At 54.4% G+C, this 24,797-nt stretch overlaps 1 protein-coding gene across 1 annotated transcript in view; it reads right to left on the minus strand.

Annotated features, from left to right (window-relative positions):
• Positions 1–7,617: 7,617 nt before the first annotated feature.
• The window catches only part of Galnt17 (polypeptide N-acetylgalactosaminyltransferase 17), a 355,430-nt gene continuing 338,250 nt past the window's right edge, over positions 7,618–24,797 (minus strand). The window contains exons 10-11 of the mRNA XM_026400319.2: positions 9,775–9,942; positions 7,618–8,983 (exon numbers count right to left, since the gene is read on the minus strand). Of these exons, the coding sequence (XP_026256104.1) occupies positions 8,855–8,983; positions 9,775–9,942 (297 nt within the window). The 3' untranslated portion in view covers positions 7,618–8,854. The remainder of the gene's footprint in view (positions 8,984–9,774; positions 9,943–24,797) is intronic.

The following is a 24,797-nucleotide window of genomic DNA, read 5'->3' on the forward strand; positions in this document are numbered from 1 at the left end:
CCAGTCCATGGCTGGCTGGCCCTGTTGCTTTGGGGACTTTGAGGAAGCAGCACACCTTGGAGGGAGCACATAGGGAGGAAGGTGTCACCTGGGGTCATGCAGCTGGAAAGACCCGAAGGTCAGTATCCCCTCGGGGCTCCCCACACGGCCTTCCATCCACCAGGCCTACCTCCTGAGGCCCCACCACCTCCCTGGGGCCGTGCTGGGATCAGACCTTCAATGCCTGGGTCCGGGAGACGTTCAGGCCTTAACCACAGCCTCAAGAATCGTCCTTGCTAACTGCTCACCCAAGGCATGCCATGGCATCTCCTGGGGCGAGCACACTTGACGTCTGGCATCACGGCCTCCAGAAATGCGGGATGCACAGAATCCTGTCCTTCCTGTGCTGACAAAGGCACGCTGTGACTTTGGCCATGATGAAGTATTAAGAAATGCTTTTTAACACTTCTGTGCTTTATGTTTCTCTGTGTTTCAGGCTGCTGACCCAGATCAGAGTAACTGAAATAGAGCCCATCTCATCGTGTTCTTGATGGCTGCTAAGGTGTAGCTCCTGGGGACGCTTTTTGGACCATGATGCAGGAAGTAAATTTATCCCAGTTCTGCCTTCTGTCTGTGAAATTCTGCATATTGATAAGAGAAGGGAGAGAAGGGCAGTTTCTCACAGCAACCCTGGGCTGAGTTTGCATCCCTCTGCCAGGCAGGTGTAATGGCTAACTTGAGCAGCAACTTGTTGGATGAAGAGATGCTGGGGATTAAGGAGAGATGGGTGGGTCAGTGAGGGTGTGTCCAGGAATGATTGGCATGTGGGATAGCCAACTGAAGTGGAGGCCCTTCCCAAGCATGGGCAGCACCGACCAATAGGATGGTGGCTCGGATGGAATGAGAATTGGAAGAACAAGGAGGCAGCAGCAGGTGCAGCTCGATTCTTCCTGAAGGCTTCTTGATTGCTGCTGCGAGCCTCTGAGGACATTGCCTCTCGCTTCTTCATCTTCCAGAGTGGATTCTCCAGGAGCCTTTGGTCAGGGACTAGGGCAGCACTGTTGACCCCTCTTGTTCTGGGGCTTCAGCCTCTTGGACTGTGCAGCTAAGGGTTCTCCCAGCTCTCCAGCCTGCAGATAGCCACTGTGGACTGTCCAGCTCTGGTCACGTAGGCCAACCTGATGATCTCTCTTCTTGTAGTTATACCTCCTGTTGATTCTGTTCCCAGAGAGCCCTGCCTCACACAGCAGGGTCAGTGAGAGTCTTTTCCTTCTGCTCGTGTCTCACCTGTACCATCAAAACATTCTCTAATGAACCTCTTAATTACTTTGTTATTTACCAAAGTTCCTCTTCCCACCTTGTGGGCATCAGGCTATTTTCTAGCCCACTTAGGACTCTTGGGACAATTTCAGGTAGGACAGCTGCTTGTTGTGAGCTCTCCCAGCAGAGCTGCCCTTAGTGTCCTTGGTGGGTGGGTTTCAGACCCCCTCAGATGACAGTCTTTGGATGCGGAAGTCCTTTATGTGACAACGGCATGGTGCTTGGGTGTGACTGAGGCCCGCCTTCCCACGCACTTGCCATCCTCCCTAGGTGGCCAGACACCTCCTACAACGTGGTTGCTGTGCACACAGTAGTTACGCTGGTTATTTAGGGAATTATGACAAGAAAACCGCCTTTGCATGTTCGGTACAGATGTGGTTTTTAAAGATGTGTTTTGGCTCCATAGCTGGCTGGAGCCATGGGTGTGGACTGGTCATGGCAGCAGGCTGCAGCAGGGTGGCCACAGCTGTGCTCACGTGACTGTCATTTCTTTGGGAAGAGGTTCTCCAAGGCCTGCGGATGTCCTAAGTGTCAAGAGTCAGCGAGCGTCTGCTCCTCTGGCAGGCAGGGGTCTGTGCAGGGAGCTGGGCACATTTCCAGGGCCCCTCCTCCTGTCCAATCTAAAGTCTTCATACCTCAAGCCTCAGGAAGGAAAGGGTGGTGTAGCCTAGTGGTTGTGGACGAGGGACACTGGATGAGACAGTCTGGGTCCTGAAACCCACACCTGCCACGGCACATGGCACAACGTCAGGGCAAGTTCTTCATCTCTCTGAGTTTCAGTGTCCTCATCCTGTAAAGGAAGACAGTTAGCCTCTGCCTGGAAGGTGGCTGGAGGATGGAAAGAGAGGGTGCCATGAGCACCTGGTCAGCTGACAGAGGGGCTGCTCTCTCCTGGCTGCCCCCCAGGCTCGGTCCCTCCAGGCAGCAGGACTGGGTGGCTTCTCATTAGAACCTCACTGTCCAGCAAAGAGAGTGGCCCCGGGTCTCCAGCGACCACGGATGCCATTCCTCCTTTCGAGGAATTCTGGGAGCATCTCTAGACATTGGGGCAACATCTCTAGATACTAGTTTGGGCAATTTTGCCGCAGGTGGGAGCTGGGCTTCTGGGGCAGAGGCGAGCTGGGCTGGGCCAGTGGTCAGTTCTTGTGGTTTCAGAACCAGAGTTTTCCTCTGGCTTCCACACCCTTGGGGTCACTCTTCAGAGCATGGCAGAGCAAGGGGATCCACATCGAGAGGCCTCTGAGGCTCCAAGAAGCTATGCAGGTAAAAACCCTTTAGTTCCAACTTTTCATTTTCTGAGAGAGAAATAGATTTGTTCATATGAGCAAATGTACACCCTAACTCAAGCATCACAAATTGTGAGTTAGACAGGTGGTGGCTCATGTTGGCACAGAGAAACCCAGAGATTTGAACTTTGGTAGTGGGAACTTGGTTTGGTGTCTCCAGCTAGCACTGGAAGTTTTATACTTCTGTGTGTGTGTGTGTGTGTGTGTGTGTGTGCGCGCGCGTGCGCGCGCAGTGCTGGGGTTGAACCCAGGGCCTCCTGCTAGCCAAGCACTCTACTGCTGAGCTGTATCTCCATCCCTTTTTTTAAAAAAATATGAGACCAGGTCTCTCCAAGTTGCCCAGCCTGGCCTCAAACTTGCCATCCTCCTGCCTCAGCCTCCCGAATAGCTGGGATGACAGGCATGTCCACAATACCCAACTCTTTGCATGGCTTTAAGTGCAAATATTCTAAGGAATAATTTAAAAGCTGTTTGTTGTTAATGTTACTGCATGGCTGGATTAGAAGTGTCTTACAACTAACCTGTGTGTTTTAGTCAGCTTTTCATTGCTGTGACCAAAAGACCTGTCAATGACAACTTAGAGGAGGAGGAGTGTATTTTGACTCTCGGTTTCAGAGGTTTGGTCCATAGATGGCCGTCTCCACAGCTCTGGGGCCCAGGCGAACAGAGTATCATGGCCAGAGGGCTGGCACAGGAGGGATGCTTTCAGCTCATGACGGCCAGGAGCAGGGAGAGAGCTCTGTTCATGCTCATGAGGACAAACTACAGCCCCCACAGGGACACTCACAGCGCCTGCCTCCCCCAGCCCGCCCTGCCTGCCCACTGCTTTGAGGGACACCTCCTACCCAAGCCATAACCCACTGGCTGTGCTGAAGGCCCCGGAGAAACCTCCATCTCCCAAGTTCATGCCGATGCCCTTTGTCTATTGCAAGGTTCCCAGAATCCTCCATTCCCTGCCTGCCTTTCCCTGTGCCGGCAGAGAGGCCAGATCCCCCTGACCAGGGAGAGGGGGTATGTAGCCACCAGCGAGCAGCGCACCAGGAGAACCTCTGAGCATCAGGACGTTGAGGAGGTTCCCCAGGAACTCCCAGGGCACTCCACAGGCTCCCGCCTCCCGCCAGCGAAACCTTACTACCCACCGAAAACTAAGTGAAAAGACCCTGTGATCAATGTCACCTTCAGGTTTTGTTTTCTCCATGTAGGTATCAAGTTGGGAATGACCCAGTGAGCAAGGGGCAGAGAAGCAGGGGTTCAAAACACCACCGTGAGCGGGATCGGGTTTCTCCTGAGATGAGGTTGTTGGGGGTCCACTGGTCCCACCTCCTCCTCAAGCTCCCGGCTCCTCCAGCTGGGCGTGGCCAGCCTCCACCCTGCCTCTCAGGTCCTCCCACCTGGGGCCTCCACCTGAGAACTACCTGGACACCACTGTGAGCATCCTTGGCACTGTCTGCATGGCTGGACTGTGCCTTTCGGACCTGTGGTTGTGATCGTGTCACATGGTGTGAAATGGTTCTGTGACAACTGTCATGGGGGAAGTGATGCAGGTGCAGGCTTCATGCAGACATTCGTCCCTCAAGGGACACTGGAGAGTCAGGACCCTGCCCGCTGTCCTCACCACTGCCAAGTGCCCCTCGGTGCTGTGAGCCTCTGTGGCCTGTTGGCACAGTGCTGCCTTGGTTCCCTCTGTCCCTCCTGCACTGTGACGCTCATCCCAGAACGCGTCCCCGTCCCAGGCCCCACAGGACTGTGCTTTATCCTTAGCCACACTCTCGGCAGAGGTGGGCACTGGGCTCACAGGAATAAATCAATAGTGGGTGGACACTTCAAAACGCTGGTGTTCCAGAAAGGCAGGTGTGGCAAGAACAGTGCTGGTGTGGCTAGTGCCACGTTCACACCCCACAGATGACAGTGCCCATCAGCAAGCCTGGAGGGCGCAGGTCCAGCTGTGAACTCTCACCCCCTTACCCCCTCTGCACGGCTCCTGTTCACCTGTAAGTTGTTTTTTTATTTATTTTAAGAGTCAGCCGTAGCAGAAGCTACTCCCATCCACACATCCTGGAGACGAGTCACAGCAGCCACACTCGGGTCAGCCTGAGGGTCTGTGTTTTGTTCTTTAGGACCCCACCTGGGACCTCCCTTGAGGAACACCAAATGGAAACCTCCAGCCACTTGAGCCCAGGCTTGTGGGAATGGGCGTGTGGCTTCTCCAGCCCAGGTTAGCCACTTCTCCTGCTGGCCGGCGGGGGAATTGGAGTGGCCTCTCTGGGCCATGACTGGTAGCCCGGACATTGAGAGGGGGCTGACGGGCAGTTCCCCTGGGTGGGGAGCAGAAGGCGCGGCCATCATTTCCAGGGCTGCGGGGGGCGGGGCGGGGCAGGGAAGAGGCCCCTGAGGTTTGGGCTTGCCTGGCTCACTGTCTGGAAGGGCTCTTTCGCCCTCGATCAGTCTGTCTGTAGAATTATGAAGCAGATACCGATTGGGAGGGTGGGCATCCGTTAGGGGAGGGGTTAGATGGGGCTTTGATCCTGGAGTAACGTCAGCTACTGTTTGTTACAGATGATGATGGTCACCGGCTGGGTCCAGTGGCCTCCAGGGCATCTGCTGGCCTTCTTTGCTTTTCATCTCTCTGCACTTTGCAGTTAGCATCGGGAGCCCTTGTTAGCAGGCCTCGGATCAAGGGCAGCCAGGAGCTGTGCAGGTGAGATCCATCCACCTCTCCCCTGGCTCTCGGGGGAGAGGACCCTGGAATGGGCAGCCTGCGCGTCTGGATCCCATGCCAACCCCTCTAGGGCTGCCGCATTCCAGGCATGGGAGTGACAGTGTATGGCATCTGCTTTCTTCTCTCAAATACGAGCATTGAAGGGTGAAGCCGGGGCATCTAGCTGCCTGCTCCCTCCCTGCCACCCCTCCGTCCCTTTTCCAATGTGCGAAAAAGCAAACCACTAGAGAGGTGTTCAAATGTATTTGAAGAACTGAACTGAAATACACCTCTGGAGTTTGGGGTCCATCACAGATCCCCAAACACAGGTCCAGAATACGTGCCTTATGGACGAGAAGCAGCATTGCCAAAACATTTGGGAATTTGGGATTCGAGGAGAGGAGGCAGTGGCTGGCAAGGGACCGAGGACCTGCCGCCCAACTACCCAGCTGGAGCCCCAATCAAAAGGGAGGCTGACTCACTGACCGTGAGTGGGCGTGGGGCACCTGAGTCCAGCCACCTGGCCTGTCCAGGCCTCCTGAGCCACCTGGCTCCCTAGTCAGGCTCCAAGGCCCTCCCAGCCAGCTGTCACTCAGTCCTTCCCAGAGCAGCATTTGAAACAAAACGGGAGGAAGACAAATAGCATGTGAGTCAGGGACAATTCACGTCCTGCAAAGCCCTGAAGGGTGGACCGCTCTGCCCGGGCGTCCTGTGAAACCCAGGCATTTTCCAAGAATGGTAGAAAAAATATCAGATGGGAAAAAAAAATGAGTGAAGCCTGAGTCAAGTGACTTAGTGGCTTCAGAAGGTGGCTCCGGCTCGGTTCCGCTGTCTGGGGCTTTTCTAGTTTCTTCTTCTTACCAGAAGAAGTAAAATCAGGACAAAACACGTGAGGAATGATGTGTAGACTCAGAGACAGGGGCTTGGGTGGCTTGGACATTTATCAGACGTGCCATCTGTGAAGTTTTCTGCTGTGTAAACCAAGGAGGAAGGAGAAAGAAAAGCCCCAGGCCGGCGAGCCAGAGGGTAGGTGGGCAGGGGCAGGAGGGCACAGCCGGGCCAGCCCCTCTGCCATGCCACCTGAGGGGGACTGGCCCGCCACTTCTCAAACTGCAGGGGGTGCCCCCACCAGCATTTGGGGAAGGTGCGTGTGCTTCCCGGGGGCTCCAGGCCGGGGGCTCCCTGCCTCTGCAGCTCACTGTGCAAGCCATGGGCACTATGGAGTGGGTCAGTCCTCCCCGGACCTGGGACCAGAGGCCCCCAGGGCCCACTTCTTTCTTCTCTCCCTCCCACTCCGGCTGCATCAGCTTCTCCTCTCTGCCTGACCCTGGCACTCCTACGGCCATTGGGCCCAGGGAGGACCCCAGGGGTGGGGTGAAGAGGCTTCTGACCTGGACGCTGACCTCATGTTCTGGCCTGTCTCTTGAGGGGTCGCCATCCCTGAAAAGAGCGGATAGCAGCTTGTGCTGATGGGATGGACACTCCATGATATTGGGCCCTGGAATCAAGGACCAGCTCAGGGACCTGGTGCCCTGTAGGTGCCAAAGGGAAAGACCCCCCTGGGGGTCTAAAGCAGCACCCCCATAAATACACAGTGCTCCCCTGTGGCACTAAAAGAGAGCAGCCAGGCAGCAGGCGGGAGCCCAGGTACAGGTGCGCCCTCCCACCTTTGGCTGGCTTCTGGTCCTGGGCATGGGCGACACATCAGCCTGAAGCATTGGCCCTGTCTTCACGCCACGGTTACCCTGGACGCTGATGTTTCAGCCCACAAACTCCATTGCTTGATGACGTTTTCCATCGATATGATGGTGCACTCCAATTCTCAAATGATCCAAAAGCAGAGTGGCAACCGGCACGTGCAGAGTGTCGGGTGACACTGAACCAGATGGGTCTTCTGGCTTCCTCCCAGAAGAGGAGCTGGGGCAGGCAGAGCGAGACCCCGCATGACTCCCATGTGTTTCCACCCTGGGGACGTCCTGTGGGGTCTCCTGTTCCCACAAGCACCCCACAGGCAGGTGCTGCTGCTGCAGGCCCGGTGGAGAGCTGGGCACTGCTGGGAGCAGCAGGAGGGTGGGTCCGCAGGCCAGGCCGGGGCAGCAGGAGCTCTGCCCCTGGCAGCCTCCACTCTCCCCTGCACACTGATCTCCTAACCCAGGCTCAACCAGGGTGAGTGAGCTGGGGTCAATGGTCACACCCCGTGCAGCTTTGGGGCAAAGGAGGGTGTGCCTGGGGCAGACGGCTCTGTCTCAGCCTAACTGGCAAGAAGCCACCCGCTGCTGCTTGGAGGCCCTCCCGAGCTGGGCTCTGCAGCAATGAAGAAGCCCTGGAGGCCACTGGGAAGCACGACTGTGTTTATTTCACAGGTGGGAGATGGGGCGGGGAGATCGCCAACGGGATGTCACCAGAGGAGACGCTGGGAACCCCACGCAGGGCAACTGGGCAGCTACAGGGTTTGGTTCTGGGCAGGGTTGGCCAGGGACGGCCATGGCAGAGGGTAAGCGGCAGAGGGGCACCACAGCAGGCAAGGCTAAGTCTCGTCCTCCGCCAGAACGTGGGGCCGACCCCCGGCTCCTCAGCAGCTCGTCCCATCGGGGAAGTCGAGCAGTTGAGGCCCCTCGCTGCCTCTGCTCTGCCACACACTCACACTCAGACACACGCACCTGGCCACTCGCTCCGTGCACTCACGCGTCCATATATTAACTCTGATTTACAAGTGCACCCTAACCAGAGGGCAATTGGAAAGAAGCAACACTCCCCACTCCCAGGAGGACACGGCTGTTCCCTGCCCAGGGGCCAGTGCGGCCTGCAGTGCAGCGAGCAGAGCAGTTCTTCTGGGCTTCCTGTGCGGGCTCCAGGCTGGCTTCCTCGGCCCTCCCGCTGCAGGGAGGCCCTGGCTGCTCCACGGGCCAGGACTGTGGCCCCAGCCTGGCTCCCACCTGTGGGGCCCTTCAGCAGGACACAGGCCGGACAGCTGGTCCATGAGCGTTCATAGGAACCCGGTGCCAGAGCTGTAGCCCCAAAGCCACCCTGACGGGAAGTTTCGGGGACAGCACCTGCCTTGGGGCATGAGGGGGCATCTGAGCAGAAGCAACCTCAGTGGAAATGGGGTCCGGAGGCTCCTGCCCCCTTGAGGGCGGGTCTCCAATGTGGCTGAGGCTCCACCCCCTCCATTTCACTGAGGGTGGGGTTGAAATTCAGAAGCTGCTGTGGCGGCAAAGGATGAGAAGAGGAGGGGACCCTGCCAGGCCCAGATGCTGACCCTGGGGTGGGAGATGGTGCAGAGGTATGGACAGTCTCGCCCCTCGGTCCCAGGCCACCTCTGGGGATGTAGAGGACAGCTCCTGGTTTCCCAGAGAAGCATCGGGGGCTTTTCCAGAGTGTAGGAACCTTAGAGTGGCTGAACACCACAGGGGACATGGAGTCTTCCTCTGGGGTCCCCGGCTGTCCTGCAGGAGCCTGGGCCCCACCCAGCACCCGTTGGCCCCTGTTGTCTCTCTCCACCACGTGGGCTGGGCCTGAGGACGGACTGGCCCTGTCCTGGGCTGGGCACCCGGTGGCCCAGCTCCTCTGGCTACTTGATGGAGTTCTTGATCGTCCACCTCTGTCCTGTGCAGCTGCGGAGGATGAGGTCAATGCCGGCCAGGCCCCGGTTCTCCACCTCCAGGCAGCGCCCTGTACCTTTATTCATGATGGCTCCGTTCTGGGGGCAGAGGGAGTAAGAAGGAAGGAGGGGAAAGTGGAAGGGAGGGAGGGGGAGAGTGAGGGAGGGGGTAAGGAGGGAGGGAGGGGGAGGGAGGGGGGAAAGGAGGGAGGGAGGGGGAGGGAGAGAGGGAGAGGGGATGGAGGGAGGGAGAGGGAGAGAGAGTGAGAGGGAAAAGGGAGGGAGGGAGAGGGAGGGAGAGAGAGAAAGAGGGAGAAAAAAGGAGGGAGGAGGGCAAAGGAGGGAGAGAGGGAGAGGAGGGTAAGGAGGGAGAGGGAGGGAGGGACTCTTAACCTCCACAGCTCTGGGCAGGCACACCCCATGAGGAAAACATTCCACCAATATCCCTCACACAGCAGAGGGGTCACGGGCATGTCCCCTGCAGACCTTAAGGTCAGAACATAAGTGAGCTCCCCAAGCTCCTGTGGCTGGATATGAGATGAGCATCGGGGTGGCTGAATTGGGAGGAGGAACCTCCTGGGGTATTTGAGGTCTGATTCCCCAGACTTACTTGGCTGTGGTACTGGGCAGGTCCAGGGGTCCTTCCCACACTCCCCTCTCTGGGTCCATCAGAATCCCCAACCTCGCATGGCGTGGGAACCAGGCAGGCTGCTGCCCACAGAAACCCCCCTGACTCCTCCTGGGACATGCCCTGTGTCCACAAGCCTGGCCAGGGGTGGGAGACCTGGCTCTGGGATGCACTTTGCTGGGGACCTGGGGACCTGGACTTCTCTCTGTGGCCTGCAGCCTCTGCACTGCCCTGACCATGGTCCTGTTGGTGGAGCCCTCACCTGGATGAAGTTCCAGCGCTTATAGAGGCTGGTCTTGACCTTGTCGCAGTCCAGGAGCTGGGGCAGCCGGCTCTTGGAGTTGTCCACCAGGCAGCGGGTGTCAGGGAGCAGCGTGGTGGTCCCCAGGGCTCCCAGGTGCAGGAAGCCTTCCTTGGTGTAGCGTGCAAGCTGCAGAGAGAGCAGGGGTGAGGGTGGCTTGAGGCCGGAGGGCAACCGTGGCTCTGCAGTGCAGCCCACCTCTGCCTCTGTCCACCCTGTTGTCCTCGCCACCATCTCAGTTGTGACAAGCACCCTATGCACCCGACTTGCAGGACAGCCCCATCCAGGAAGCCCTCAGCTTGCTGGGCCTGGGGACAGCTCTCCTAGAGTCACATTCTGATGTGCTTTCTAAGTCCTCAATGTTGCAGGACCAGCTTTCTGTCCAGCCCACAGGGGAGTGGGAATATGAGGAGGAACCAGGGATGTGATTTCTGAAGCTTGGCCCTGCTTCCAGCTGCTGAGTCACCTTGAACAAGACATTCAGCCTTTCTGAGTTCCCATGTCCTTCTCTTTGTAAATTGAGATTCATGAATTCTACCCTGCTGGGAAGGGACCAGAGAGCCAATTCAGTGAAGAAGACACGGATATTAGAATCCATAGGCAGGCATTGGAAGAAGTAAAAAGTGAAAACACAAGTGAGATACCACATTTTAAAAAAGATTATTCACGTTTTGGCAAGTGTTAGCCTAATTTACGAACTGTCCCCTCTCGCAGTAGGGCTAGAGGGAGGGTAATTCCTTCAACATTTCAACAGGGTGATTTCTAAATATGTACTTTTTGCTTTTAAAACATTTACCACCTTTGATTCAATAAATCCACTTTTAGAAATCTATTCCAAGAAAATAATCAGAATTGGGAACAAAAGTTTATGTTTGACACTAAACAGGGGCCTGCTAAATGGCAGCACGATCCTGGGGGTGGCTTTGTGCAAGTTGGTTGCAGAAGTGGCCCTCTTTCTTCTGTCCCCCTTGCCAACACAGCTGTACGGCACCTTCTATCGGGAAGCGGGTCCTCTCTTCCCGTGACACACCTTGGCCTATGGAGTGCAGCAGAAGCAAGGGTGTGGCCTTTAGCTGTGCTTGCTCCAGGGCCCTTCTCCTGCCCTGGGTGTAGCCCTGGCTGGCTTGCTGCTGGCCCACCCGAGAGCCAACGTGGAGGAGGCCCCTGGACTGGCAGCCCTCAGCCAGTGTGCCAGCTGAGGAGAGGGGGTATATGACTGGACCAGGCCCACATAAGCTAAGCCCAGTCCAGATCCCAGAACCATCAGCCGACCTGTGGACACAGAGGCCACTATTGTTACGTAGCACTTGCTGACCAACCCAGAGACGGTATGCCTGGCACCCCTGACCATGACAGGGCCCGTAGGCTGAGGCTTCCCCTGCCCTGCCTTTCCTGTCCATGGAACTTTTTAAAAATGCATTCACCCATTTGAGGGGCAGGGACTAACTCTAATTAATTTCATTTCTTGCCAGAAGCAAATCACAGAGCAAGTGCTGAAAGCATGTTCACAGAAGAGTAGGTTGTCCATGTGGTGAGGATCATCATTGAAAAACTGGAGCCTCCTGGAGACAGCATATGGTTGGCTCTTGTTTTTCAATCCAATATGCCAGTCTGTGTCTTTTGATTGATGAGTGTAGGCCATTTACATTCCATGTTATTACTGAGAGGTGATTTTTATTCCCTGTCATTTTGATTTATTTCTGGTTTTTAATTTGAATCAGTTTCGCCTTTGATTGACTAGTCTTCTAGTGCAGTTCTTCCCTTTGCTGTTTTCACTTTCATTTTGCAGTTCTTCTTCATGAAATATTTTATTGAGTATGTTTTGTAGTGCAGGCTTTCTAGTTGTGAATTCTTTTAATTTTTGCTTATCATGGGATGTTTTTATTTCAATATTCAATTCTGAAGCTTGATTTTGCTGGCTATAGTATTTTTGGCTGGTCATAAGCAAAAGTAGGCCCAACTCTCCATCCTGTCAGCTTAGGAATTGAATTCTTCAACAAACCTCCTAAGGCCCAAGAAGTAAAATCAAGAATCAATAAATGGAATGGTATCAAACTAAAAAGCTCCTTCAAGCAAAGGAAACAATCAAGAATGTGAAGAGAGAGCCTACAGAATGGGAGAGAATCTTTGCCACCTGAACTTCAGATAGAGCACTAATCTGCAGGATATATAAAGCACTCAAAAACTTAACGCCAAAAAAACCCAAGTAACTCAGTCAATAAATGGGCTAAGGAACTGAATAGATACCTCACAGAAGAAGAAATATGAATTGTTAACACATATGTGAAAAAATGTTCATCATCTCTAGCAATTAGAGAAATGCAACTTAACACTGAGATTTCATCTCACTCCTTCAGAATGGTGATCATCAAGAATACAAGCAACAACAAATATTAGTAAGGATGTGGGGGGAAATGTTCACCCATACACTGCTGGTGGGACTGCAAATTGGTGCAACCACTATGGAGGAAGTATGGAGATTCCTCCGAAAACTAGGAATAGAACCACCATTTAACCCAGTTATTCCACTTCTTGGTTTATACCCAAAGGACTTAAAATTATCAGACTAGAGTGATGTAGTCACATCATGTTTACAGCAGCTCAATTCACAATAGCTAAGCTATGGAGCCAAACGAGGTAGCCCTTCAACTGATGAATGAATAAGAAAATGTGGTGTATATGCACATAAAGAAGAATGAAGCTATGGCATTTGCCGGTAAACTGATGGAACTGGAGACTATCATGCTAAGTGAAATAAGCCAATCCCCAAACACCAAAGGCTGAATGTTCTCTCTGATATGAGGATGCTAACCCACCAATAAGCAGGTAGGGAAGAATAGAAGTTCATGGGATCAGACAAAGGGGAATGCAGGGGAGGGAGGGGGATGGGAACAGGAAGGACAGAAGAGTGGACTGGAGCCATCTTTCCTATCCTCGCATGAATACACGACCCGTGTTACTCCACAGCATGGGAAGTTCTACTCCATGTATGCATGATATGTCAAAATACACTCTACTGTTGTGTATATCTAGAAAGAACAAATAAAAAATAAGTGAAAAACCCTGAAGCCACATCCCCCCAGTTGGACTCTATGGGCATGTTTCCAGGAGTCCTCAAACCCAGCTCAGCCACGAGCTTCTGGGAGCAGAAGGGCTGTGTTCTCACTGAGAGGATGCAGCGCAGGCGGTGACAGTGAGGACCCCGGGGGAGGCCAGCACAGCTCTCGTCTGTGCTCTCCTAACCCCACGAGCCAGGAGGCTGGCAGTCATTAACGGCAGACGTTGAAGACGCACCCCGAGTCATTCCCAGCGCCACACAGGGAGTGGTGATGTGACACTCAGGACTCAGTGAGAGAAACATTATTATTGTCCCCACTTTCTAGTCAAGGAAACTGAGGCAAGAACATATTTGGTCACCTGGCTGAGTCCTGGTCTCTCCCTGTGGTTCCCTAGAGACCCAGTGGCCCCTGGTCCAGCAGCTGACCAGCAAGAGGGAGGCCTCATCCCAGGTTGCTGGAGGACCCTTGCCTCTTCAGAGAGCCTCGGTGCTGTGGCCCAAGAGTGGCTGAGAAGGCAGCTCTGCTTGGGGACATGAGTGAGCCTTCTCTGGTGGAGAAGATTCTCATCTCCTGGGGAAAGTGACTTACAAACCCTTAGCCCTGATCCCCAAAGGGAGCCTGCCTGCTCCCCTTGAACAAGTGACAGGGAGTCTATTAAGTGCCCTTGAGAGAGAAGCGGTGAATGTGTGCTCTACACCCAAATTAGTTCCAAATCGGAGTCATTGTCCCAGGCAAAATGTTGAGAAAATCACATGCCCACCCTCCCCTCCCTAAACAACGTCCCTGAATATATCTAAATTCACCAAATGCAAAGTGATGAATGACAGCAAGCTGCCTTTACGTTCACAGGAAAGATAGACACAGCTGCTTATTGAAATTATGAATCAATCTATTATCCAGCAACAAATGAGCAAAGCCAGGAACATTAATTAGCCGAGTGTATCTGTGACCCAGATGTTTAAAGAGCGGAGCTGAATGCCTCAGGGAGCTAGAGGTTCTCCTACCTGAGGTCCATTAGGGCATGAAACAGCGAGACCAGCTGCTAGGCCCTGCAGAGGCCACACACCCGCCCCAAGCCGCATCAGAGTGGACAGGCAGGCATGGGGGCCCTGGTGGCATTTCCTTCGGGGGGAAGACACAGAGCCCTGGGCCATCTACACTGACAGGCCAGCGCCTGGCTGCTTCCACGAGGAAGCTGGAAGAAGGACAATGCTCTGAAGAATGACGGAGGCCAAGTCAGGCCAACAGATCTCAGGTCCGCTTTTCCTCCACAAGGCAGGAGGTGGCGAGCCGGGACCCGCTGCCAACCAGACCCCACTCTGCCCCGGTGCTGGGTCAGGAGCTTTCACGATGCCATCTGCAGACTATGGCTTCCTCCGAAGGATGTCGGCCCTGTCCTCTGCACCCCTAGCAGACCTTCCTGCCTCTGAGACTGTACCCTGCTGTTCCCCTGCCTGGTGACCCTGCTTACTGGACTTCCTCTCCAGGGCCTCAGAACTGCGCTCTTGGGCAATGCCTTTCTTCTCTTCCTCTTGCGGCCCCTGGCCCTCTCCTCTCCAGTCCTGGAGCCGCATGGATCCGTGAGCTTCAGTGTCCCTTCCAAGTCGTGCCTCATCTCTTAGTCCACTTTGTTTATCCATCTACCAGTGACGGACACTTGGGGTCCTTCCACTGTGGGGCTATTGTGAATCTTGCTGCTATGGACACTCACACCTGATGTTTTATGAGCATATATTTTCAGGTCTCTTTGTTACCTACCTAGGAATAGAACTGCTCACTGTTGGGTCATATGGTAACTTTGTTTCAAAGACTCTTTTCCAAAGCAGCGGCATGGCGCAGACTCCCATCACAACGAACCAGGGTACCAATTTCTCCACATCCTGCCAATCCTGCTGTCTGTGTTTGGGATGGCAGCCGTCCGAGTGCTTTCCTACAGTGGCTGTTATGGTTTTGACGTGCATCTCTAATGATAAATGACGCAGAGCATCTTTCCATGTACCTATTGGCCATTTTGTATCTGCTTTGGGAAAAATGTCTGTTCAGATCTTCTGCTTATTTTATCTTATTGACACGGGTTCTCACTAAGTTGCCCAGCCTGGCCTTGAACCCACAATCCTCCTCAACTTCCCAAGTGGCTGGGGTCACGGGTTCCTGCTATTGTGCCCATCTATCTTTGGTCCATTTTAAAAAATTCTTTATTTTTCTTTTTACTGTTGCTCTGTGAGAATTCTTTTCCTAATCTAGATGCCAGACCTTTTTCACATCTATGATTTACAAACATATCCCTCCATTGGGTGGAATGTTGTCTTCACTTTCTTGATAGCATCCTTTAAGGTACAGAAATTCCTAATTTTGATGAAGTCCGATTTCTCTGTTTTTTTCTTTGGTTGCTTACACTTTTGATGTCAGATCTAAGAAACTATTGCCAGATCTAGGTCATGAAGACTTACCCCTCTACGTTTTTGAGATTTTTTATCCTGTTAGCTCTTGAGCTTGGGTTTTGATCCATCAGAGGCCCTTTTCTACTGGTGTAAGGGAAGGGTCCACATGCATTCTTTTTCATGTGGCTACCTGGCTGTCCCAGCACCGTTTGTTGAAAAGACTATTCTTTCCCTATTGAAGTGTCTTGCCACCTTGTCAAAAATCAATCGGCTGTAAATGTGAGGATTTATTCCTGGGCTCTCAGGGCTATCCCATTGATCTCGAGTCTCTCTTTTTGCCTGTAGTACATGGGCTTGATTATTACAGCTTTGTAGTAAGTTTTAAAACTGGGATGTGTGAATCTTCCTCCAGCTCATTCCTTTCTCAGTAGGGTTCTGGCTTCCCTTGATCTCTCCCATTTTCATATAAATCTTAGAATTAGCTTTTCCATGTCTATGGAAGAAAGGGAGTTGGAGTTCTGATCAGGATTGGGCAAGATCTGTAGGTCGGTGGCAGCGTTGCCATCAAGAGAGTCAAGCCGCTGCTCACAGAGAGCTTTGCCCTTAGGTCTCTGGTATCTTCCACGATGCTTTGAGGTTTTCGGTGCCCAAGTCTCTGGTTGGACTCCTCCCAAGCTGTTTACCTTCTTTGCTGTGTTGTGAATGCACAGTGCACACAGGGTTAGGTGGTGGACTGGCCTACCAGGAGTCCCACGGACCCTGCTCCCAATGCCCTCTCTCTGTACCTCGCAGTCATAGCCAAGCGGCTGTCTGCACAGTCAGCACCTCCCTAGGTAATGGGGGCAGGGGAGGCACAGGCTTCCCCACTGGGCTCTGTTGGGAGCCACAGGGTTCCCCTCCTCTAGGCTCACGAGGGCCTGGGACTTGCCCACCCAGGTGTACACCAGCACCCCCATCTCTGCCCAGGCTCCACTCCTCATCCCCCTCTCCTGCTGCCCTCAGCCCCCGCCCCTCCCAGATGCTTCTTCTGTGACCTCCATGTGTGACAGGTCTGACCTGAGCTTCCACAGAGCCGTCCTCACTGGTGGGGCTCTGCCTCCCCACCTCCCGGCTCTGTTCACACCACCAGCCTGCAGGCTCCACTCAAAGCCTCCCCTGCCCCAGCCTCACTGCCCGCTCTGCCCACTGCAGGAAGGGTGAGCTTTTGCCAGGGCGGCCACCACAGGCCCTGCTCTCCTTCTCAGGCTTAACAGATGACCGACGCTTCTCATAAACAGGTCACCCTATCCTCCCTGGGGGGAGGATCCCTGGCCTGCCCCACTCCGTGTCACAGGGTCCTCAATGCTGCCACCCTGATGGGATCTCTTAACTCACATGATTTTGCACTTCATGTCATTTTGGCTGTTGCTGCTGTTTTTAGGACAGCAGTAGCCAACGCACTGTTACATGGCCTGGGGACCCGGCAAAGCAAATTCTGTGTAAATCCCTTCTGAATTGATGGGATTATTCTAAGTGGGGCTGTTGGGCCCAGGAGGAGAGATGAACGTCACAATCCACGACCCTAATGCACTAGGGAAAAAACCTCTGTGTTCAAAGACCATTAGTTCTCATTTAGGGGAAAAAAGAAAGTTCTCTTTGAGCTGATCTAAGACATGCACAACTATTAACCCACATTCGACCGCCTGGAGGGAGAACTAAAATACGCAGGTAGAGCCAGATAAACAGAAGCCAGGAGGGTAATTGTGAAGGACTCCGGAACCCAGGGCTATCCAGTAGGCTGTCACAGGAACAAGACTTCAACAGAGTCACTGTTAAGGGTCTCCCCTGTCTTCACAGGACCTACCTTCACAATGGAAGACCACTCACCTGCAAGGTGAGACGCAAGAGACGTGGCCCTTGACTCCAACCCTCTTGGGGGGCACTCATTCGTTGATTGCTTCGCTGAAGCCCACAATAATGGCTTCTTGGGACTGCACGGACATGTGCACTTGGTCATATCAGAAGATTTTCCCCCTCACTGTCCTGTGCATGCAGGAAGCTGGGCCAGGCAGGGGAAGAGGCAGCTGGGCCATGGACAGAGCCCTCCAGGCTGGCCCAAGAGCCGAGATCTAGGCTTGGCGGAAACAGGCCTGGGAGCTGCTGCCTGCGTGGCCTTTGGCAGATCCCAAAGCCAGGTCCCAAACTGAATATAGACAAAAATTATCTCAAAATGGTCAAGCAGTGGATGCCTGAGGGTGAGGGGCAGAGAAAAGAGGGCACAAGGAGCCCTGTGGGGGGTGGGACGTTCTGTCTTGATTAGGAAGGCCCTTGCATCTCACATACACCTGTCAGAGCTCCTCAGATCTGGCCTTTCAGCGGAGGCACATTAGTATCGTACTTACCTTAAACCTCCATAAAGGTGATTCGAAGACCCAGTGGGGAGCTCAGGAGGCATGCTCCAGAACCCTGTGTCTTCTGCAAGAAGACCAGCTCCTGGGGCTGGTGTGGTCCCAAGAACCTCCCCCTCAACCTCCTTTTGGCCCCCGACATAATGCTGAATTCAAACTCTTTCCAGAAGATGCACTCCTTCCTTGGAATGAACAGGGAGATGTGCTTGTGCCCTGTCTATCAAACAAAATTGGTTTTCCTGAAGCAGCAGTTCCAGGAGGTATGGCAGGGCAGTGACATGGTGGCTGGGTCACAGGGTCTGGTCCACAGAGCCTTGTGGAGAGGCTGGGGTCTCTGAGGTGAGGCTCCCCAGGACAAGGGCAGGAAGAGCTGGTAGGAAAGGGCAGATGGGAGAGGTACCCAGGCGGCCTTCCAGGGATCCAGAGGAAATTCCCTGGAGGCTCCCCATTGTTGCATAGGGCAGGTGAGCAGGCTCTCTCAGTGACTGATCATTTCCTTCTTGTCCCTGTGTGAATTGGAAGGCAGAACGGAGTCCCCGTCCGCAGGGGAGCGCTAGCCAGTACTGTCTCTTCCTCAGTATGATCTGCATCTGCACCAGGGGCCAACTGCTCACCGCCTTCATCTGCCAACCAAGCAACATCCCTGGCTGCACAGGTGCCCGAGAGGCAGGGTGCTCTGAGGGCAGAGGTTGAGGAAGACTCTGCCGCTCGGTGGCTGTGTGGCCCTGGGTGGGCTATGCGGTCCTGGGTGGGCTACGCCAGCCGCGGGGACTCTGTCCTCATCTTTACAGTGGGAATGATAACAGGATCTCCTCGCAGAGCGGTTAGGGGGCCTCACAACCTCACAAGAGGAGCAAGCCTGTGTCAGATGTCACTTTTTTGCATGTCATCGACCCCTGGACAACGGGAGTCGCCGTGCTTCCCCAGAACTTCCTTCCCTCCATCAGATTCCAAGCTGGCCTCCTGTGGCCAGTGCATCCTGGTCTGGCTCCTCTCCAGCTCAGACCCTCTGGGCTCCCTACTGTCCCACAGACCCTTGTCCAGGGGTTGATACCTGGTGCCTCAACAGCCCACCTGGGCAGCTGGGTACCTGGGGGCTCTCAGGCTATCTGGGGGCTGCTTGAGTTGCCCCTGACCCTGCTCCAGCTCCTCCCTTCCCCTTTGCTTTCCTGGTTTGGTCCAGATCCTGTGTCCTTGCCTGGATTCCTATGCTTTGGATCAGACTCTTGGTGTCTCTGGATCCCACCCCAAAGCCACTCCCATGCCCCACTCCTGCCTTGGGTCTTTGGCTTTCATGACCCTCACCCTGGGCTAACTGCCCCTTGTGTATCTCAAGGTGGCCATGGGTGGAGGAGGGCCCTGCCTGTTCTCTGCTTCTGGACTGCTCTCCACCAGCCCAAGCAGACTGTCCACTCCAAGTCGGCCTTGGACTGAACAGGAGTCCAGGAGGCCCTGCTCATATTCACAGGCGAGAGAACGGGTACAGATGATCTGAAGAATCACACCTGAGAGTGGCCAGGTGCCCTCATGTCTGAGTGTGCGACACTCCAGGCCTTGTTGGGTCTGTCCATCTGTGCAATGCCCTCAGGAGTGACCACGGCCCTGTAGAGGCTGCTCCTTCCCCAGTGCCCTGGTGCAGAGGTTTCTCTGTCCTCGTGGTTTGGGACTCTTCAGCGGGACAGTTCCGCTCACCTGAAGTCCTTCTCCCCGCGGCTGGACCCACAGGCTGACACTTCTGGAACACACCGCCCGACGTTCAGGGTGTGAGGGTCACCAGTGGGTGCCACGCCCTTCTCCACCAGAGATCCACCTTCCCTGCACCGGGGCCACAGGCCTAGAGAGCTTTTCTCAGCAGCCGGAAGCCTGCTTATCAGAAGGGCCAATCTGCACTGACAGGCCGGTCAATTTCCACATGGTTCCAGGAGGCCAGCTCATAAATTTCTCTTAGGAAAAAAATATATAGCCTATGCTCCTGCTCCAATATCCCACAATTTGACTCCAGGGAAATATAGCGTTTGGCACAGTTTTGTTCAAATTAAGACGACAGAGCATTTACATTCTGAGCGTTGACCCTCAGTGTTTGCTGAATTCCCCAGAAGGTTCTAGGGATGCACCTGGCTCCTTTCCACTGATCCTGCCTCCCCTCACCCACCTTCCCATGTGCTCAGCTCACAGAGCCCTGCGGACTCCTGACCGCCACTCCCTGCCCAGCCCCCCCTCCCCCCCAGTCAAGAACCCTGCCCTGCACTCAGCCCCGTCTGGCCGCCTCCATGCTCCATGGGCAGTTCCTCCCCACCCGTGGTTTTGTTGTTCTTGTGGAAAGCACACAGGTCCTTGAAGCAGGACTGGACTCTGCTTCTCCAGGTGGCTCTGCTGGCTACTGAGTGTGCGGCCACATCTGGGTGGGGCCTCAGCACACTCAGCACACTTGGGGGCTTGTGGCCTAAAGGGTACAGCTGGGCTTCCCCGTCTCCCTCCCCAGCCTCACTGTGCTCCAAACAGAACTTGTCACTCCCCCATACCTGTGTCCCCATCTCAGTAAATGACCGTCCTGAGCACCTGTCAACCCGGGGTCCAGTGTCCCCTTGTGCTTTCCCAACCTCTCAACCACCAACTCTCAGCACCGGGACCTCCTGAACAGGGTGTGAAACCCTGTTGTGTTGAAATAGCTCTTGATCTACAAAAAATCGACAGCAGAGAGGACCCGCTGCCCTTCACCAGCCTGTCCTGAGGTGGCTTCCCATAGCCATAGCAGGACCACCAGAGCCAGGAGATGAGTGTCAGGGCAGCTCTGTCTGCAGAGGCAGGACTTCCCGGGAGTCCCTGCCCAGGACCCAAGGTCACCCCCGCTTAGTGTTGGGGTCTCCAAGGCTGCTTCTGCTGACGGGCCCCGCAGCCCTCCCTCTGCGGTGACTCGGCTCTTTTGAAGCTGTGGGCAGCTGCCCTGTAGGAAGTTCCTGAACGGTTTGTCTGCTGCCCTCTCACTACTAGACCTGGTCCGGGCGTGTTTCCAGGAAGAGCCAACGAGCATGGGGGCTGTGTCCCAGGCCACCCTGGGGGTTCAGGAAGTTCCCTTCTGGCAATGTTGTCCTCGGGCACTCTGGAAGCTGGTGTCTGTGTTTCTCAGCCACAAGCCACCTCTCCTCTCTGCCAAGGGACACGCTGAAGCTGAGCAAATCCCTTGTTTTACATGCACTGACAGTATTGCCCATTGGTGGCTCTGGGCGACTTCACTGCCCTGGTGACTTTCATTTCCTCACATCCTCCTGTGTGCACCGCGTCTCTGAGACCCCCAAACCTGACACTTGGGCTCTTTTCCTCCCCTGTGCTGGGGATTAGCCCCAGGACCTGGCACGTGCTGGACCAGCGCTCCAACACAGAGCTAGCCCCCCACCTCGGAGCTGGCCCATGGACACTCAGGCTTCAAACACCTGAAGCTGTTTCTACCAACCAGGACATGAGTCATTTGCTCCAAGGGCTCGGCTTCTTCATTTGCAAACCAGAGCCGTAACACCTGCCTCACTGCACGTCACAGCAGGTAAGTAAAACAAGGTGTTTAAAGTGCCTCATGAAATTTAGTGGCTCAATAAAGGTGGTGACATTGGGCTCAGACTTTTTTCTTACAAAGAACTACATTTGTGTAATGCTCAGTGAGGAGTGCGGGGTAAGGTGAGGTCAGGTGTGATCTGGACCCCATGGGCACAAGAAGACAAAGGCCAGCATGTCTCAGCATCCCCACGGGTGAGTTGGCTCAGGGACAGGATGCATGCGAGGTTCTATTCACTGACCGCAGTCTCACTCAGAGGCAGGGCCACCAAAGACCCCCGGGAGCCACACTGGGCAGTGTGTTGATGGAGTGTGACATGACAAGGAGTCTATGGTGCTCCGGTGACTTTGGCTGGCCCCAGGTCCACCAGGTTGGGGCCTCGTTTCCTGTTGCTTGTGGCCAGGCCTAAACTCAGGCCCTGCAGGAGTCTCACAGACACAAACCTGGCCCCTGGGGGCAGAAGGCAGCAGCCAAGCTGAGAGAAGCCCCTGGGAGCAGGCCTGTCCCCTGGATGCCCACCCCACACCACAGGAAGGAAGCCACTAGGAGGCTGTCCGTGCCTGGTGGACGGCAGCAGAGGGGCTGTGATGTCTCCACCAACCAGAGCCACTTGGATTCACCCTTCATCCTGGTTTGCCACAATGCAGACTCTCTCGATGATCACCCAACAGATGCCACCTCTCCAAAGAGAAACCAGGCTTCTGTGAACGGGGGTCCTGGGAATGAGGCTCCTGTGAGGTTTCAGGCCTGTCCCGTAGCCCCCCTGCTATGGCATGAGCACCTCCCTGCAGGGGCTTCTCCCCCTCCCACGCTTCAGAAGCAGCAACAGGACTTCCTTATTAATTCAGTGATATGCAAACAGCCTACAATTCAACATGTTTCTTTTGGGGAAAAAAAAAGGAAAGCTGAAAGCAAAAGTCTCAGTAATGAAAAGAATTGTTTGGGGTGGAAGGATTGCAGATGGTTTAAATTTTTATTTTCCAAACTCTGTGTGCTGCTGTGCCTTAGAGTCAGAAAGAAGAGAGAAAGATGAGCAGCGGGTTTCACTCACTGGGCTGGTGGAAGTGACGTCCCTGGGCAAGCAGGAGGGCTCTGCTGGCTAAGTGGGAACCCCCTCCCTTCACTGTCCCGAGCTCCTTACCCAAGTCCACCCCCAGCACAACACCTGCGTCTGCAGAGCAGTCAGCTAAACTTCTAAGGAGAAACGAAACTTCTAGCTGCCATCCTCGCTGGGAAGCCATGTATGACCACAGGTCACCTTCCTGGAAAGAGCTCCTCAATCCATTCTGACAAATCAGAAACCGGCAGTGTCCCCCTACGACCATGAGTCCTCCTAGGGTGAAGTCTAAACCCCCACCCCACCCCGTGACTTCCGGATGCCACTTAGGAATCAGCACTCCCATCCCTGTGTGGACCATGACAGCCACTCGCCAGGGGGATCAGAAGGGGGACCAGGGGTGGAGACACCAAAGGCAAAGAGCAAATGGTGGGGAAGGGGGCACCACTGCTTCTCTGCTCAGCGTCAGGTGTCAGGGGGAGCTGACCACTCCAGGGGGTAAAATCAGGAACCCCAGGAACGTTTGAGAGAAGATGAGTCACAGTGAAGGCAGAAAAAGCTCCTCACATCCCACCACCTGCAGCGAGGCAGAGTGAGCTTACAGGTATTGTCCCGGAGGGCGGAGGCAATGAGCGAAGGGAGCCTCCCTGGCGTGCATTTCAGATGTGCAGAACCCACGCCTTTTCTCCCCTCCACTTGGCCTCCAGATTCGAATCTCGCATGTGCAGCAAGGTTTCTCAGCAGGAACAGCGCCTGCCCCGGGTCCCCCAGTCCCCCGTTCCCACAGGACTACAGTTTCCCAGGATCCCGTCCCACGGCGGGATTGTCATCCTGTCAAGCGGGAGGCGCATGCAGGCTGCTCTTTGGGGCAAATCCGCCTTTTCCTGGGTGCCGACTCCAACAGGCTCTCAGGGCGCTGCCCCTGGACGCTGCACTTATAGGATGCATTTGGCTGCTAGATGTCATTCCCCTGTGTTGCCTTTCACATGCTAATGGCTCAGAGAAGCCCTGCCACCCCAGCAGGGCACGAGTGCCTTATTGGCACAATGCATCACAGTGACAAGGTGTTTGGATGATGTATCGCTTAAAAGATGAAGCCATCGGAGAATGAGCCCAAGATCAGATTAAATTTAATTATGGGATCAAAGCATTCACATCTGTCCTCCTGGTGATGAATTAACTGAGGGAAAGGATGTCAGGCCCTGGGAACAGGAGGCAGAGGAAGAGGGAGACGCACAAATGAGGCCCGCAGAGGAGAGGGCGCCACACCTGCCCCAGCCTGCCCCTGCGAAAGCCCCAGGGACGGAGCCTGCGGCCACCCTCAGAGCCTCACGGCCACGCACACATGGGCATGTCACGCCGTAGTAGCTCCTGGCTGTCCAAAGCCTGCTCATGAGCTCCCCAGGGCATGTCACTCAGAGCCCTTCCTGGGTCACTCCTCTGTCATGGTGAAGCCAGATTTAAAGTTAGGTAGTCAGTGTAGTTAGGTAAATCGGGTCTAATATCGAGTGAAATCTAAAATGGAGGCCATGCTCAGAATGACTCAGGGAAACACAGGACAATTCATGGAATGTTAATGAAGTCCTGAAAAGGCCCTAAGCCAAAGTCCACCTGGAAGAAGTATTAATGAATAGCCCCCAGCAGATTTGAAGATAGCCCATCACAAAGGAGTGATAATGAAGTCCTTCCTGCTCAGACCACTTCTTTGGCCCACCTGTGTCCCACCCCTCGGGCCTTCCAACCCACATTCCATCACTGAAAGAACTATAAAAAGGGGAGACAACTGCACTTCCACAGATTCCACCTTCTGGGTCCCCTTCTTCCTCCGGGAGAAGTCTTTTCTTCTGTCCTTTAATAAATTTCTAATCTCTACTCTGACCTTGCCTCGGTGTGCTTCTTTGGTGTTATTCTTCAACATCGGGGAAGCAAGGACTCGTCACCGGTCAACAGCAGTAACAATGGCACCAGCTCTTGGAAGCTGCCATCCCCGGCTCAGTGAGGAAGCCGTATTGGCACCTTCTGGGATGTCTTCAGTGTGCACGCGTGAGTGCACAGGTGACTCCCGTGAATGGCCCCCTTCAGTGGGTCCTCAGCTGGCTGTGTGTAATGCACAGGGCTCAGGGGACCTGGGGTTTCGGAACTGCTCCATGTCTGAGGCAAGTCACCTGATTGCACGGTCTCTTGCAGAACTAAAGCTGCATGGTGGTGTGTGCAGCGCCTACTCCGGTGGCGGAGACAGGAGGGTCACTTCAGCCCAGTAGCTTTAGGTCAGTCTGGGCAACACAGCAAGACCCCCCTCTCAAAAAAATGGCCTAAGTTTACATTATACAGAGTACATTTTATTTTAAAAATATATAAAACCTTGGTGGCTGAGGCAGGAGAATCCCTAGTTCAAAGCTAGCCTCAGCAACTTAGCAAGACCCCATGTTAAAATAAAATTTTTTTAAAAGGGCTGGGGATGTGGCTCAGTGGTTAAGCACCCTGAGTTTGATCCCTGGCACCAAATAAATAAATAAATCAAAACCCAGTTATATAAAAACTGAGGTAGTGTTA

The sequence above is a fragment of the Urocitellus parryii genome, chromosome 9, assembly GCF_045843805.1.
Source record: "Urocitellus parryii isolate mUroPar1 chromosome 9, mUroPar1.hap1, whole genome shotgun sequence".
NCBI classification, from domain to species: Eukaryota; Metazoa; Chordata; class Mammalia; order Rodentia; family Sciuridae; genus Urocitellus; species Urocitellus parryii.